The following is an 18,150-nucleotide window of genomic DNA, read 5'->3' as shown; positions in this document are numbered from 1 at the left end:
CAGCTCATCAGCGTGACAGACAAATCACAATTCCAAATACATTTGCACCACTCAGATGCAGCATCAGTTTTTGCTGTTGAGCTATGTGCAAATGAAGGACTTAGATGGAAAAATATACAGTACAGCTGCCTTGCTATTTCTAATGCTAACAATTCTGAAGAAAATAATCTAATATAAAAAATAATGATCTAATTTCCCTGGAGACCTCGGAACAGATATAAACATTGGACCCAGAGGCATACCTTCCATACCTCCTTCACTAACCTACTGCGAAAGTGATTGTGAAGAAAACCTCAAAATTTTTCTGCAAAAGCATTTTGACACTACAGCTGGGCAATAAAAAATATTTTCTCCCCAAAGTGGAGGTTCTGCTTATTCAGAGTACAACTACCATTCCACATGATTCCCTGCTACAGTTTAGAGATTACAGATTGGCAATTCTTAGATAATGCTTTTATACAGAGCTGTGAAATCATCTGATTGCTCTCAACACCACTCTGTAAGCTTTGCCTTTTATCTGCTATCAAAAATAAGGACCATTTTATTTGGGCAACCAAACTGTGGTTTTATCTCACATTTTTTCTTTGGTTTTTCTCTTTTTTAAAATACGTTTACAAACATTTTTTTGTAAATTTATATATCAAAGTAAAGCTGAAGGGAAATACTTCAATCTGTCTCTCTGAAGAAAAAAACTTAACGTTTAATGAGGCAGTTCAATAAAAAATGTCTGTTGAGAATGCAGATCTGTATGCATGACTTCCCATAGTTTGCTGCTCTGTTTAAATCTCAAATGGAACAATACTGAATAAAAACTAAAAGAAGTGATAAAAAGGTGAAGTTTAATGAACACAGGGATTTCCTGCCTAACTAACCTAATTCTTAAAATTGTCTTAAAACACTAACAAGTCAACACAGTGTATTTTAGTCTCATTCTTCATTAGAAAACAGTGATTCCATCAGGAAATCAACACTTTGAGTCCAGTGACTATTACTGAACCAAGCCTTCACTGCAGAAAATCTCAGTGTTGTGGGTTTTTTTTGTTTGGGTTTTTGTTGTGGGTTTTTTTTGTTTGTTTTTGGTTTTTGTTTTTTGGTCAGCTGTCTTCATTAGAAGATAAAAATCAAACAACACCGGAAGATAAATAGGTACTTCTCATACAAATCATATTTATTACCACCATGAATATTAACTTTCAGATTATCTGAAATTATGACTACCTCACATTATAATGCCCTGGAAAGAAGTTCATAAAAGTCCAGTGTGTCTACTGATTTCCTAAGCAGAATTTATTGGGAATACTCTTCTTATGTATGACCTCAACGCTAGAAAATTTAAGATGCAATATTTCACTCATTTTGGAGATGCCTAAAAATAAGTAGATATGGAAGGCTTTTACTGATTTAAACATGTTATTTCCTTTTAGATTTATATAATGATGACTCATAAACCTTAAAACAGAGCATAGTTACAGCTCTCAATGAAACTGAGGTTTTTTACACCGCAGAAGAAATAATTTCAGCTGTAAACGTTGGTTCTTGAGCCAACTTTTAGGAAAAAGTTTCAATGAAGGCAAGGAATAGGCATTTTCTTTCAGCTCGTTCAACACAGGACATAAAGCTTAAATAATATGTTCACTGTGTGCCACAGTGAACACTGTGATCTAATATTTGGCAAATCATTTAACAAAACTTAGCTGTACTTTGTTGTCAGTGACCTAAAAAAAGACAAGCCATAAAGGTCCTAAAGCTTTTACAAGTAGATCAAGAAAAGTTCAACTTGTGGGAAAAATACCAGCTAACTTCTTGAGGAGACAGAGAGGAATCTGCTGCCGAAACTAAACAGCATAACAGAGATCAAAAATATCACCTGCCACTCAGCATGACGGCTGTTACAGACAGACAGTAACATTCAAAGTTCTTTAAATGACCATGTAAAAAAACCAAAGAAATTTTCGAAGTAGTGAAGCTTCCTTAGAAATTTATAATATACCAACAAGAGGTTCAATGTATGTATAGTCTCCATATCTAAATAACAAAAACCATGCTAACTGAAGAACTAATAAAAATGGCATAGGGATCTCCATTATTTGACAGAAAAAATGTATACTGTGGAAACAACAATAGATTTAGTCTTCCTGAAACTGCAGACAATATAATAATGCTTTCAGTATGCAACAAACACAAACAATTCAGTAAGGGAATACGAAAACTGTGATCATAAATTTGCAATGAAAATACAATGTATGCCTACAGCAGACTGCCTGTATGGCAAGATATGAAAATTCAGTTTTATTCACACAACAGGAAAGCTTTGTGGAATAGATATTTTAATGATTTTCCTCAGGTACAACCAGCAAAGTATTTAATCTATAAAAAATATGCATTAATGCTTTATTTTAGCACTAAAACTTTCTTGGTTTACCATAATCCACTCTGGTTTATAACCCAAAATGCCATCCCAGACTGACCATTTGAATTGCCCTTTGGAAAACAGTAACTTGTATAATGTAGTTGTAGAACAATACCAAGATTCAGACTACTACAGAATTATGACTAACATCTATGTAAGAATACTTACATTCTGAGAGGATGAAAACAAAGACAGCTTTTATAAACAGAATGAACAAACAGTAAACACTTATATTAGCTGCTTCGGACTCTGAGGATAACATTGATTTCCTTTCCACTGTATTTCCTTCTAGGCTTCCACAGGGGAAGGAAATAATCAATTAAGTAAAATGGTCTTCATTAAAGACAAAGGAAACTGTAGAAAGAAGATGACAGTTACGCATTTTTGGAGACAGTCGATAAAGTAAATGAATTTCACATCAAGACAGTCTGTGGTATAACAAGAGACAACTGAGATTAAGAGCTTAGATGATACTGAAATGATCTGCAGCTCTAAAAGTAAAGCTTTGTGCCACAGTGAATTACCAGTAACAATTGAAGAGGTTTCAGACAGGCCCTCAATATTCTTACTGGGAGCTCTATCCCGTAATTGTAGTACTTCCCACAAAGGTATATGGCTTAAACAGTCCTGGTGTTATGACATTACTCAGAGAACTACTGCCCTTCTGTACTTCCATAAATTTCTCCGGGGATTGATATTTACGATACTATGCTTAGATGGTTAAAATAGGGAATCCTACATTAAAGGCGTGTTCTGTTCTATGCACTAGCATCACTGTGTAGATGGAATGGAGACCTACTTGTTTATAGCTCTGAGAAATAAAAAATTAGATCAAGGAAGTCAGTATTTGAGGGGAAGCTGTGGTTTAAGGGAACAACGGACAATTTGCAAATTATTTTAAGGAATGACAATATATTTGATCTATAATCTGAAAATCTTTATTAGCTGGATACTGACCAAGTAAGAATGGCTAACAGATTGTTCTTCTGGTAGAGACAAAGGAGAGGCTATTAGAAATAATGATGTTAATAAATAATAACAATAAATTGTGGGAAGGAGACAAAAACTACAAGCAAAGATGAGGTAACAATTCCCAGTTACAGGGAAAAAGGCTGTGGAAAGAAAAAAGTTCATAAACAGGAACCTGAAAGGTAATATGGGAACAATGGCCTCTGAAAGAAGAGAGAAGGATATAATAGAAGACGAAAGAAAGATGTTTCTCCCTTCATGCACTGTTGCAAGAGGGACCACAGGAAAAAAGGTCTTAGAGTTCTGCACAGCTGGGAAAAGACATCTGAAATAACACACTGTGGGAAGACTTGTAAGAGAGGAGAGGATTGGAAAGGGAGAAAGATGCTAAAAGTACCCACAAAGAACAAAGTATTAGAACGAGAGAATTACGATACATGCAGGTAGATTATGTTTCAGATCATCTATGCAGGACATTTTGAGAAGAAAATCAGGGAAATATTCCTGTGTGTCAGTGTAGTGGCAGTGGCAGTGAAAGAAAGAATGAAGAAGTAGTAGTAAGTCAGGATGAAAGAAAGAGGAGGTGGGAAATTTTTTTCTATCCTTTTAAAACATTAAATTTGATAAGCTTGAGAGTCCATTTAATAGGATCTGATTTTACATGGTTGATAGGAAAGGATACTTACTCTCCACTTTATGCAAGATTAATGCCACTAAGGTCAATCAATACACTACTGGTGTAAAAACCAGTCTCTGCTGCTGAAATGTCACAGCCCTGAACTCCATGGTTCAGGAACAAGATCTAATATATTTTGGTCTTTCCAGGTCTGGTATGATTACCACCTGTTTCAAATATTTCATATGCCACACTTCCTTTGTACAGGCAATAAAAATTTAGGTGTCTTCATAACGCATTATTTTTACTATACATATCTGTAATGGAAACTGTGGTTTTGGCCTGTTTAGTCTCTCCACATGAAGTATTTCTTTGCCTCCTGTGAAACTGTATACAGTTCAAACAGTATGTAGACTTCCATGGACAGATTAAACTTCTCTCACTACACAATCACATATGTCTGAACTCAGCATAATAATGTCAGGTTAGAAGATGAACCACATGAAGATTCCCAGTTTGAAATTAATTTCACCTATCTACACTGGAGAGTTGTACAAGGTATATTCCCATCCAAAATAATTATATTAACAAAATATTGCACCCGACTTCCAAGTATGGAACAAAACACTTTGTTATTTTCTGATCTATTCACATGAGTTACCATTACTGTTCAAACTGATCAATTGATAACAAACCATTAAGATGCAACAATATTAATTTGTTCTTATATGATCATTATTTTTATGAGTTGCGTAACTACATGTATTCTAGTATTTTTTCCTTTTAATTTTTAAAATTCTACTCTGCAGAAGTTAAAGTCTATCACCTGCTTATTAGACAAACAGCAAGAAGAGAAGAACAAATTGTCTACTTTTCACTTGGGAAAGTTAGATACATCTCGAATTTGAAGCTTGTTTCTTAGATGGCGTGTGTAGGGATTTGGGGGTAGAAAGGAAAAGTGTGTGTTCACGAGGTAATTATCTGTACTGTCCATTCAGTAGTAAAAGACAGCAAATGTATTTCATAAAGACAGTTAAGCTTTCCTAAAAAAAAAATAGTAGCACAAAAGTAATATTTCTATCTGTCTATCCTAGGCTAGTTATGTAGCTTTGATAATGTGACATTAGAGAAAAGTTATAAACTCATTTCAACACCAGAGAAGCCATAAACAAAGAAAACTGGTCACATAATGCAGCGCCTCAAAGAATAAGAATATCTGAAATACATTTCTAACAGGAAAAACCAATTATCAGTATTTTTTTGAACTCCTGTTCACTCTGTAAGAAACTTAATAAAGGTAAATAAACATATGACACCATGGTCTAAAATAATCCAGAAAACGACCATTTTGTTGCATTTGTTTAATTCTGTGAATTGCACAGACTACTCATGAAGAGATAAGAGAATGTCATAAAATGTGTAGTTGAATGAGGATACATGAAGACATCTGTTTCTAGAATGCAAAGCACCATTTGCCCAGAAATGCCTGTTAAAACATTCAAGATTAAGAGTGACTCTCCTCTAGCCAGGGTGTCTGTGTGTGTCTGCACTGCTTTCTCAATAGGAATGTCCCAAGCAACACAGAAGGTTGCATTTGATGTCTTATTGTATCTTCTCAACTGTAATATCTTTTATGTACAATCAATGATACAATAATGAGTCATAGCTCTCTCAAAGAATATATGGCATTTTTACTTGTTAAAAGATTGTTGAATAAATTTGCTTTCCTTACCCATTTCAGACATCTCTGGCACTGAAACAATATATGGTCCATCTGTAAATTTTGGTGCATTGTCGTTGATATCCTGCACTTTGATTATAAACTCAGATTCAGGTTCGAGTGGCTTGTTTGTCCGTCTATCAATAGCTTGAGCATGAAGCACATAGTGAGTCTTCTGCTCTCGATCTAGGCTTTTGGTTGAATGGATGTCTCCAGTTGTGTCATCAATAATAAATATAGTCCCCGCCCCTTCTCCAGTAAGAATGTATTTGACTGATCCATCACCTTTGTCAGAATTGGAGTGCAGCTGTAGAATATAAACACAAAATCATATAAAATGACATATTAAATTTCATGAAAAGTTATTGCACACTAGATACAAAAACTGTAAAATAACTGCTAGCACCATTCTACACTAGTTTTTAACTTTTACACCTCCTGATGTAATTCCTCACACACTATTTCTGGCAAGTCAGTCATTCTATTCAGGGTCATTTCCACCTAGCACAGTTTTTTTTTTAAGCTGGGATTTCTTGGGTTCTATGTCCACTCTAGAAAATCTCCCTACATGGAGAACATTCCAGTATCTGGAGCGGTTTTTATTTTAGTTTGGTTTGGTGTTAGTCCTTCTAGTAGTTGTCTTACACCACTCATTGCTAGAAACACTGCCTCAAGCACTAAGCCTGGAGCAGCCACGGTGAGGATTGTTTGCTTCAATGATTGCAGTTCAGTCCCACCACCCACATTACCTTCCCTGGTGCCAAGGACAGCATCCATTACTGCAAAAGGACACAGTGACAGATGTCTGTCCAGGATTACAGTACCCCACAACAAAACACAGCCATTTTCTCTGGTTTTTATTAAGTTGGTTTTAATTAGAAAGTCACCTAATTTGCTTGTATTCAAATTATTTACAATTAAGTAATGAATGATACTTCCAGCATTTTCATTGTTCCTAACACACATTTTGTACCGTAAAATAAATATTATACCCCTTCTTGTGAGGAATAAAGCTGATCTTTGGGGGGGTGAGATGGGGGGAAGGAAAAGTCACTAAGTACCCTGGTGTATTAAGAGATAACATGAAACAGCTACCCATTAAGTCTCAGTGCTTCTAACTTGACTTTAAAGAATTACCTGTTTAGATTAAATATTAGCATGTGTTCTCTGAGAAGAAGAGGTGATTTTTTGATAGATTGAGAGGCTTTGTGTTTGTTTTTATTCCTTAAAATGACTTTGAGAACAGAATGTATTTATTGAGGTGCACAATGAGAACAAAGCGATAATGCAGAAATGAACAGCCTCAGGTATTGTGCAGTTATATTGTGATGTTAAATCAGAAGGGAAACATTCTCCTTTTAAGAACTCACTCATTCTTATTCTTATGCCATTGCCCTGACTATGTCTCAATATCTATGAAGTTTCTATACAGAATCTGAGCAAAGCAGAAGCAGAATGTGAGATATTATTTTTAGTTAACGGAACACCAGGTGTCAGTTTCCAGACTCCTTTCCCTTTGCAGTTTAGAAACCATTTTGGGTTGGACAGAGAGAAAATAAGACTTTTGGAGGTACAAATTATCTTTTCTTTTTGTGACTTAAATCATAACATACAGAGGTGCTGGTATTTTCTCACTCTCTCCTTGTACCTTTTCCCCCAGGTCTTTGTCTTGTCTTTAAAAATATCTAGCTTACTATATGTACAAGGAATAAGCATATAGGGCTTGATGACTTTTTCATTTTGCATTAAATTATGAAATTATGATGTCACACATAATTTATATCTTGTCCTGTAGGAGGGTTTGGGAGGTGGAAGTCTAATAACATTTAGATTGTCAGTTCATATAAACTTCAGTGTAACTTCAGTCATATACTTATCTGAGTCACATGAAGATATGAGTGAATAACCAAAACAAAAAAAGGTCACCACTGTGGATTTTTTTTTAATTTACTTTGAAAATTAAGAAAGAACCAGAGAAAGGGTCTGTTTGCTTGGCTTTGCCTTTATAGGACAGCAGGAGAGTCTTACACATTTCCTTCAGAGCACTGATGGGAAAGTTATGGTTACACCTCTTCTTATTCTCAGAATAATACTGTATTCTATTAATAAAGGAATAATATACTAAATGTAAAATGACAGGGATCCAAACTTCCTATAAAGCCAAAATGTTCTCTGAAGTGATTTATTCCTAAAAACATGAATAGCGGGTATTCTGATATTGTAACCTTGGTTTGCTGGTATTCTAATTTTTCAGAAACAATCAGACTGTTTTTTCTCTTGCTGTAGGCTCCTTTTTGATAGCATGAGTTCTAAGTGTTAGTGTTTTCAAATGTTAAGATTTGCCTTAGAAAGGCTGTCCCTAATTTACAGGGGGAAAAAAAACCCCAAGAAATACAGGAGAAAATTTGTATGCCCAGGGAAATCATAAATTTGCTGAGTTTATGAAGCTATAAGGAACTCTAAGTTAAAACTATTCCAGACTGGGAAATATCAGAAGGGTCTCCATCCTCATTCTCTCTTTTTAACTGCATGCATATACATAAAAGCATCTTCAGGTATATCCTATAGAGATCCCAACACAAATCATGGTATTCATAACTGGAATTATGAAAGGATGAACCGGTTAAGGAATTGGTTACATAGGTAGAGAAATCAATAAGGAACTGCTGTAGAATTTAGAGAAGTAAGCTTCCCTCAAAATCCAAATAGCAAAATAGACATGGCGTTCCAATACCATACCGCAGAAAGACACATTCAGAAATCAATTGTGATAGCATGAAATGTATGGAACGCTTGGAAAAAACAGTAACATTAGCTATTTTTTGTTGTGAAGAAACAACTATTTGTACTTGCCATCAGTGAAGAAAATCCAGGTACATTCTGAGTCAGTGGGCTTTCACATCTAACAAGTAATAAGTTTAAAAACAAAATATTCTCAGCTGATTGCACAACCAATCAATTCTGTGTTATTCCCACTAAACATCATGTTACCCAAAAAAATTCAATGGAAAAATGCAGTCAGGAATGTTGTTAAAAGAATATTATTTGCATATTAATAAACACTGAAAGCATTCAATTTGTAACTGGGTCTTTTACAATGTGGTTGTAAGGCAACAACTGAAAACAAGAGAAAGCTAAGAGAAGTTCCTGTTCCTTTACCTTCCTGATATTTCTTATATTGTTTGCAATGTAACACTTTGACTTTCTCCTTTTTATTTCTAATGCTGAATTTAAAATTCACATAGGAGGATTTTGCATATCACTTCTATTGCATAACTAAGGGGCCTTTCCTTTGTCAGTTTGTTTATATTTCAGTTTTTCTGTAAAGATTAAATAACTGCTTGTCTTTTTTAATACTTCCATCTCAGTACAAATTAGCCCAAGTAGGAAAATGTCAAATGCTTAGTTGCAGTATCTGTTGTGCTGAAGAGAGTCCCTGGGAATCCCTGCTTAAGACCATGGCTACCAGATTAATGAGAGATTCATGTCCCTGAGCATGGTTGCACTTCTTTCTTTACTCTGCATACTATGAAATCATCTCCACAACAGGCGGTTTATTCCACAAAAGCATTTCTCATTATAACAAATGCAATACACTGCTTAGGTTACGCATACACAGTTTGAGAGACTGTATTTCTGCAGCTATGTCTATGATGATTTAAAACACAGCAAGGGAAAAAAATCTAGGTGGACAATAGTGGACCTTCTCTCTACTTGGGACTGCTGTGACTATTCCTCTTTCAGATTAATTTGACAGAGAAGGGGATGCCACTAAGCAATGCAGACTCAAGCCAACCCATGTTCTGTTTACCAGTTCAGACATAATTTGTGTGACCCGGGGAAGTCATCTCAATCCAGATCCATAGAAATAGTGTGGACATTTCTTTTTAATGAGATGCCACCTCCTCTGCCAATTACTACTGCAAGAACACGTATACACTAGAGGATGAGACACACGTCGTAGTAATGTGAATAAATAGCTTAAACACAAAATGCGGTGTTATTTTTTTGCCTGCTGCACCAGTCAGATACAGGAAGTTGAAATGTTGTGGGAGTCTTTTAATTTAAAAAGAAATACAAACACATCACAAACTGAAATATGATTACTCATAAAGTTGAGATGAGTAATGAGCATTGAAAAGACATACAAGGGAAATATGCCAAACATCACAACACAGCTCTCTGATTTCTGTATCAGTTTTAACTCTGACTATGTAAACATTACTGAAAATGTCTTTCGGTAGGTCTTTGTTTCTATGATAGTCCACCTCATGTGATGACTATATATTGATCTATGCAGTAATTTTTTAACTGTTATTTAAAGAAGCTATTTTGTCCTTCTTACATTGTTTCAGCTTGCTTCCCTAAGCAACCTCACCTCAGAACCCAAACCCTATTTTAAAAACAACTCTGCAGAGCAAGGGTTTGCCTAGTTAACCACTAGGAAGGAATAAAGCTTGAGTTCACCACTTAGCCCTCCCCACCCGGCCAGGGCTCATCCGACCCTGCCCATGATTCAGGACCTCACTGCAGCCCCTTGGCACCAGTGACCCTCCAGCAGGGCTGGTCTCCAGCTGCCCACAGCCGTGCCCTACCCGGCCATGGGTCCTGCTGAGCTGGGCCCACCCGTGGGTCCATGTCCCAGTCCGGCCTCGGCCTGGCCCCATCCCCAGGGAGGTGCCCGGTGCAGGGGCTTCCCTGTTGCCCCCCGGCTGCCCTGCTCCTGGCTGGCCCTGCCGTGACCCACCTGGGGGACCCCAGTGCCCCAGCCCCTGGGAGCTGCCTCACTCTGCTGCAACCAGACAGCAACATCAATAATTCTCCAACTTCCAAGCACTGCAGGCTTCCAAATTCCTTGTAGAAATGCAGTTTCTATCCTAAGTGATGGGCTGGCTCCTGAAAACATTACTTATCACTGCTGATTTGGTTATAGTCCTAACAAGAACGCAGCTATTAAATACTCTGAATCTGTCCACGCCAGAAACTGCCAGAAAGTATTTAATTTTCATCCCCTTATGGGAATTATTCCTGTCTTTATTTTGCTGAATTTTCAGGGAAAGAAGAAACTGAAAATTATAGCTGAAGAGCATATCTGGAATGTCACCTTTATCAACCCAGTGGGCTCTACTTCTTGACATATTTAATAACAGGTTGGATTCAGGATGATTTATGATGTTTCTTCAGTCTTTAACTAGCCTATATCAGCAGTCCACAACTGATTTTGCAGAACAGCAACAAAGGTGTCCTTGTTTTCCTAAGATTTCAACATTTTTCTTCCACCAGTCCATTTAAATAACTCTCTTCTAGTAATCCTGCAGAAACTGTAGAAGGGCTACATTTTCCAAAGGCATGAGTGAAAAAGTATATCAAACATTTCAGTTTATGAGTTTTCTTTATATTCTTATATGAATTTTGATACAAGTTTTTAAAATAATTATAATTTGATGCACCAGCATATTGATTGCTGTAAAATGAATGCACAGAATGTAGGCTTACAGCCCAGCTAATGCAGTATTGTTACTGCTAGTAACTACAAAGTGATCAGGTGGCTAAAGCCTAATTGCAAAACCAAATGGTCAGGTGGCTACTGCTTAACTACTGGCCTTATTCACTACTTTTCATCTTCATACATCTTCTGCATACTTGTTTTAGCTAATGCTTAGCAAAATCATAGATCCAAACATTAAGGCACAGTAGCAAGCTGCCCCCATGAGCTGTAAGGTCAGCTAGCAGGGAAGAAGGCTGACCTGGCTGAACAGAGAGCTTTGGCTGGAACTTGGGGGCGGGGGGGGAGGGGGGGGGAAAGGAGAGTGTACCACCTTTAATTGGAATATCAATAAGTTATTGGATTTGGATATAAGATATGCATTGTTTTGTTGAAAAAAAAATAAATCATGATGAGATTCCCATACATGTGCTAGATTCAAATCCAAGGCTGATTTGAAAAAAATCAAGAACTGCTGCACTAACCTAATCGATTTAATCAGAGCAGAAGTGGCTATGTACATATAAACTCAAATTATTTTGAAATAACTGCAGAGAAATAATTTAAAAAATAGCTGACAAATAATAAACAATAAAAACGATACGCACAGAATTCCAAAGCAAAACTTAGGTTCTGGTAGTGACACTACCACTATGCTTTTGAATAAAGTATTGTCTTCTGTCTGGGGAGCAGCAGGTTCTTTCAAGGAGAGCAGAAGAACCTCCCTTTCACAATTCTTTTGTCATTGTCAATAAGTTTCAACAGACAACAAGATGGCCCCAGCACAACACTACCACAGCAAAGTCTACCAAAGTGCCCAGCCTAGAGGAATGACAAAATTATTCTCAAACACAATGAGCCATGTGCTTTAGCAAAGTGTAAGAACATATTAAAAAAGAATGCATGTATGTTACTTCACTTTTGTTATGCACAACTGTTTAATGCTTCAATAAAAACATCAAAATGTAGATACGCATAAAGAATTAATGGTACAACACTAAAACACTGAGTAAAAAACATTTTCATCTTCTCTAATAAGAACTGCAATCATGTTGACTTGGTTTGATGTTTATGTAGACAGAACATGTAATTTAAAAGAAATGATACAATAACTTAGTAGTAGTCAAAACCACATATAAAATTATTCTGAATGGTACACACTGCAAAATCAGAGTCTAGCAGATACTACTGAAATGTTTATTGTGCCTATGCAGTAAAAGTGTCCTCAGATTTGCTGCAGACTTGCTTCTTTGGTCTAAGCTACAAAATATGTTTTAATGAAATATACTGCTCTGGGCAATGTCACACCTTTCGACGGAATTCTCAGAGGGAATCATTAGCCCAGGAGATAACTGTATTATCCATAGCAGTGTCCACAAATTGAGAAGAAACTATTCCCCACCCTTGTCAGAGTAAGAAAACACAGCATTGCAATTGCCCCCATCTGCTGAATGAGCTTTCAGAGATAGAAAAAAATAATTGGTTTGCAATCATCCAGGAAAACCACAACTGAAGTAGTATTAAAATCACAGCAGAACAGTATAGCACACAAACATCTGTTCTTGCAAGCTGTGCTTATTTGAAGTCCACTCCTTTGCTAGTGCTTTTGGGGAGACTGGCTAATGGCAGAAGTATGCAGGTGCATAAGCAATCATATCTGAAATAACATCAGCTGTACTAAAGCTGACGCAAGTGGTCAACATTAGCTTCTCTTTTCTCTCAGTAATAAAGGAGGACTGCAGTGCATGACAAGAAAAATAAGATTGGAATCCAACACCAATACAACAAACATTTATGTATAAAACTGTTGTTTTGTTTTACAAAGAACACTATATATTTTTAAGAAAAACAGAATCCAAAATTGTACTTTCACTGTATAATGTGTCTAAACCCATATAGAAGAAAAATACCTCCAGTCTACTGAAGTTTTCATCTGAATTCTCTTCAGAGCTATAAGCATTCATTTAAGACATCTTTTACTTGGACAAATGTTATGGTAGGCATAGAAACTTTTCTTTTTTTCAAGAAGAAAGTAGGATTTACACAGCTTATTTGTTTTACAGGTTTTAGAGAGCTGGACAGGCATCCTGCTGCAGAACATGCTAATCAAAAACTTCTAGTGACTTCTAGATAAGTGACTACAGCTCATTGAACACACCTGAAATCAAGTTGGTCTTTTTGTTTGGGTCCTATTTGAAAAAAAGATTTTTTTTAAACAGAAAACAAGACTCCTCATTCCCCAGTACTACTCTATAGCCAGGAAATGTGTTTCAGAGTGGAAGCACACTGCCTTTAACCCATGAAATGCTCACCTGCAGTGATATTTATGCAGGATGGCCACGAGGTATTAGTGTAAGATAAGTACTTCACTCTGTCATATCATCTTGCCTTTATGTCTGACTAATTAAGGAAAATCATGAAAGGCAAGCATCATTATTCCTTTTGCAAAGAGGAGTAATCTAAGTTTCACAGACTTGAAATCCACCCAGAAATATGAGAACAAATCAGATGTTAAAAGCCCCTAACCAGACTTTGGTCTATCCAGTTGCAGTATCATTAGACAATGCTGAACACTGCAATTCCCAAAGAAAGTGGGAGAGGATGGACACCTGAAGCCATAAAACAAAAAAAGAAGAAAAAAACAAAAACAAAACAAAAACAAAAACAAAATCCTGAAGGCCTATAGAAGTACAAAACATTTAAAAACTCATCTTTTCCATGCCATCAGAAAAGCATCATCAATAGAAAAGGGGGGAAGAACAACAACAAACAACAAAAAAACCTACCCACCAAAACTGCAAGGTAAATTAAACTATGAGAGACTAAAGTTACACTTCAAAAGAATGCTTCATTGTTACATTCAGCCAAATAATTCTGACAATTTAAGCCAGATTTGTGCTAGGATTGTTTGTATGGTAGCCAAAATTCTGGCTTCAATGTGTTTGAGCAAGTAATTAATGCATGGGTTGATGTTATGTTACTTCACAGCATTTGTTCTGGCAAAGCATGACTCCTTTCTCCCCTCTGATGTTATATGTCACTAAGCCATGCAGAAAACTATTTCACGCTCTCTAGACAAATTTATAGAATTGAGTGGTCTTCAGTTTTCATCATATTTGCATAACCACTGTCACCAAAAACTCAGTTTACAATCAATAAATCTGTAATTTTGGTAATAACTTGGATTCCTACATCCATGTAGAAGGACCATAAATTTGATTAAGTTTCAATGCAAAGGCCTTGATGATACACAGTTACTAAAAGAAGCCTTGGACACACTACATCACCATTGGAAGAAGAATGTACTGTTTCAGTTTGTGTTGTTACTAATTACAATAACGAGGTGTTATGTCAGTATAAAGCATGAGAATCTTGCCTTTCCTGTCAATGGGCACAAGCACACAATAAAAGTGCTTCAGTTCACGGTACTACTCTCTGGCACAACCCTTGCAAACTTCAGCGCTGCTTCGTTTGTAAATGCCGTACTGTTCAGCTACATAGTCAGAGATGCACTAAACCTCAGAGATGCAAAAAGTAGTCCTAGGTATCAGTATCATAACTTGCATTATCTGGAGAAGTAAGCCCACTTTCAAATGAAAGAATGTTTGCTTAAGACATTGAAAATGTCAAGGTCGAAAACCTGTAAATGCATATACTGTTTTTGAAAGACGAAGAAATGCCAGAGTTTGGGCCTTGGGGATTCACTGAAGCAGTGAAAAGCTATTCTTCACTGGAAAACATTGCACATTTGTGACAATGCTGGAGTAAAAACACAGTTTCTATTTCCACACACTGTTTCTGCAGACTTTCTACAGATGCCCTTGACCTTCGTATCTGGTGCCTGGCCACTCAAGCTACTCTCATTGCAGGGATTTTTTTTGGTTGTTGTTGTGGGGTTTTTTGTTTGGTTTTGGGGGGTTTTTTTGGGTTTTTTTTTTTAATGTGCACAAGTAGAGAATCAAACTCTGCTTTTCCTTCCCATTTGCAGTAGAGGGAAAAAAGGGAACACATCGACTGTACCAAGGTCTTCCAAAAAGAAAATACGTATCTGCCCTTACTCAACAAGAATGCCAACCAAACGATTATTTCAGATTTTTTCCAAATGAGAAAGAACTATTAGTTCTCTAAAACTCTGATCAAGGGTTTCCACATTATGTGTGGTCTCCATGTATATAGCTTCTCCTGATAGTAGCAGGAGTGACAGAAATAGCTCACTGGAGCACAGAGCTTGAAGTGTAATAGTACCCAAACTCTTCATTTGTTTGCTTGTTTGTTTGACAGTGCTACAGCAAATACTGTTTACTCTACAAAAGAGATCTTAAGACAGCATATTCATTTTTAAGCTCTGGAAAAACAACTCTGCAGTGTACCCATGTGATATTCTAAAAGACTTCTTTCTCCTTCGCTTTTCTAAATAATATTGTGAAGATAAAAATGAATGTGTGATTTTCTGATGTTGTATTTGTGAGCCACGTAAAATCAACAAGAGAAAATTTTATGCCAGGGACTCAATTACTCAAGTACAGAGTTTGATTAGGAAAGCAATAATAAATGGAAAAGTTCAAGGAGAGATAATTAATTTGCCACCTTCCTTTTATCCCACCCTTCCAAAAATCTTTCACACATTTTTGGTTTTGATGTCTTTAAAGCTAATTTTCTGATAAATTTATAAGACTGTGGAAAGAAAACAGGTTAGCTACTTTCCAATGGCTTCTATTTCAGGTGAAAAAGTTATTTCATTCTGAAGAAACTAAAGGAAGCACGCTACCACGCATTATCAAGAACTGCAGAGATCATTGTTTCAAAAGGATTTAATTCCATATTTTTGTGAGATTCTTATCAACGAATGTTAATGCACTTTTGCAGTTAAAACAAATGCATGTTTTTATTATTTGAGGGGGGGTTGGTCATCTTATTTGTTAAGAGTTCTCTGTTATATAATTCTTAAATGTTAGAAACTGGTATGACAGTATTGCATAAAAGAATATTGACTTATTGGGGTATTGATTCACTGTTTCCACAGTATTTAACACTTGAAGGCACGTTTTGGTTTTGCACCTAGAATACCATTTCATTTCTTTTGTGTGGCCTACAGCCTTCTTGTTGGGGAAAATTTAGATTTGTAATAAAATTGCTTCTGTTTAGTTTCCATTAGAAGTCTCACAAGGGATTACTCTTCTGCATCTGCCTTGGAAGAGAATATGATTTTTTTCCAGTCACAGATACTTCCTCCTATAACGTAGTACTCTTGCTGTTTGCTAGAAGCAAAAAGGACTACATAATACAGGAAGAGAGCCCCACATCATAATGATGGAATGTTTCCACAAATTCCTTTCAAAGGTCACTGGTGCCTCAAAATCCATTGAAAACGTACAATGCCAACCATGCCACTTTTGACATCTTTGTTGGGTAAGTCATAAGATCCTTGTTCACAGCAGAAGCTTATCACTTGCCCCTGCCACAGATATAACTCATATAATGTCTGCAATAAGAAAGTGACAAAGTGGTCACGACTTTTACAGTCAATGACTGTGTTTTTACAGGTAGGAACAAAGAAATGGAAATGCACCAATCCCAGTGAATGGGAATGAGAACAACTGTCCTTAACTTTAGTTCTGTTTAAGAACTTTTACAGAAGCTTCTGTATTCTTCCTAGTCATCATGAACCCCATCTGTCCATACACATCTGTACTGCCACTACTGCAAGGCTTTGATTGTAAGACAGAGTAAAGCCCTCACTTACACTTAGTTCAGTACAACTTCTGCACAAGTAAAACAGAAACTCTGAAAATGTTTACAAATGAATTTTATATCACAATTTATGACTGACTTGCATTTTGAGTTAACATCATTACTATAGAGGCCTTGTGTAACGCATAATCTTTTGCTCCTTTTTCCACCTGACAATGTAATTGCAGGTGCTGCATACGTTTTCAGCAGAGTACAGAGCATTTACACCCTTTCACAGACAACCACCATTCTTCATTGTGACTAACAATGCACATTCTAATGATGAGAAGAAATTCTGCTAGACTTTTGAAATAGCAACAAAGACCAACCCTCCAAATTTCCAGAAACCTGTATTTAAATTCCAAATATGTTTAATTATTCCTGCATTAAATCCATGAAATGTCTTGTTTCTATATGCAGCAGTGGTGTATTTTTGTATACTGGGATACACAAGAAGAATCAATGTCCATGAATCAGGTATCCGCAGATTAAATGGCAATGTAAAATTCTATCATTTAAATAATAAAATATTAAATTATATAATTTAATATTAAAATTCTGATATTTTAATATTTCCAAGCAATAATTTTTACATTAAAATTCTCCCATGTATTTAAATACATAGCATGCGTGCTGAACAGTTTATCTTCCTTAGCTTTGGATATATGGCTATTTAAAAATTAAATAAAGCCGCCTCTGCAAAACTCTAAATTTCTCAATGAAATAACATTTATGAAACAGAACGAGGTCTTAAAAAGATTAGTCAGGATGAGTCTGGTACAATGCTCTGGGTGATGCTCTGTGTGTGTTGAGAAAGGAATGTACTCTGAATAATTAGAAGAGGTTAGAGGTTCCATCTTGGATCTTAAAGGGATGTACCACTGACAAAGTTAAAGGAATGTGCTCTGAATAATTAGAAAAGGTGGGCACCTGAAGGAGATAAGGAGACCAGAAGTCAGGAAATCTTGGAACAAAGAAAATTGAAGGGTTTATTCCACCTAGATCCCACCTATTGTGAATGGAATGATTAGGTGTCAAAATCAAATGAATATGTATGTAACAATGTTGTAACCCGTCATGAAAACTGTATAAAATACCTAACTTTTCACTGAAAACTTTGGACCTAGTTTGTCTGGTGGAAATTGGCTAGCTCCCCAGCGTTGCACAAAATAAATACCTTTGCTGCTTAAAGACAAAATTGGTCTCTGAACAGTTACTCT

The 18,150-nt window shown here is 36.2% G+C and overlaps 1 protein-coding gene across 7 annotated transcripts in view; it reads right to left on the bottom strand.

Annotated features, from left to right (window-relative positions):
• The window catches only part of CDH18 (cadherin 18), a 378,826-nt gene that overhangs the window by 142,068 nt on the left and 218,608 nt on the right, over window positions 1-18,150 (bottom strand). For all 7 annotated transcript variants that reach the window (XM_037381369.1, XM_037381368.1, XM_037381373.1 and 4 more), the window contains one exon: window positions 5,728-6,022. In XM_037381369.1, the coding sequence (XP_037237266.1) occupies window positions 5,728-6,022 (295 nt within the window). The remainder of the gene's footprint in view (window positions 1-5,727; window positions 6,023-18,150) is intronic.

Source organism: Falco rusticolus, chromosome 3 (assembly GCF_015220075.1).
Source record: "Falco rusticolus isolate bFalRus1 chromosome 3, bFalRus1.pri, whole genome shotgun sequence".
Taxonomy (NCBI): Eukaryota; Metazoa; Chordata; class Aves; order Falconiformes; family Falconidae; genus Falco; species Falco rusticolus.
Note: the sequence above shows the minus strand (reverse complement) of the source record. Positions and strands in the feature narration are given on the sequence as shown.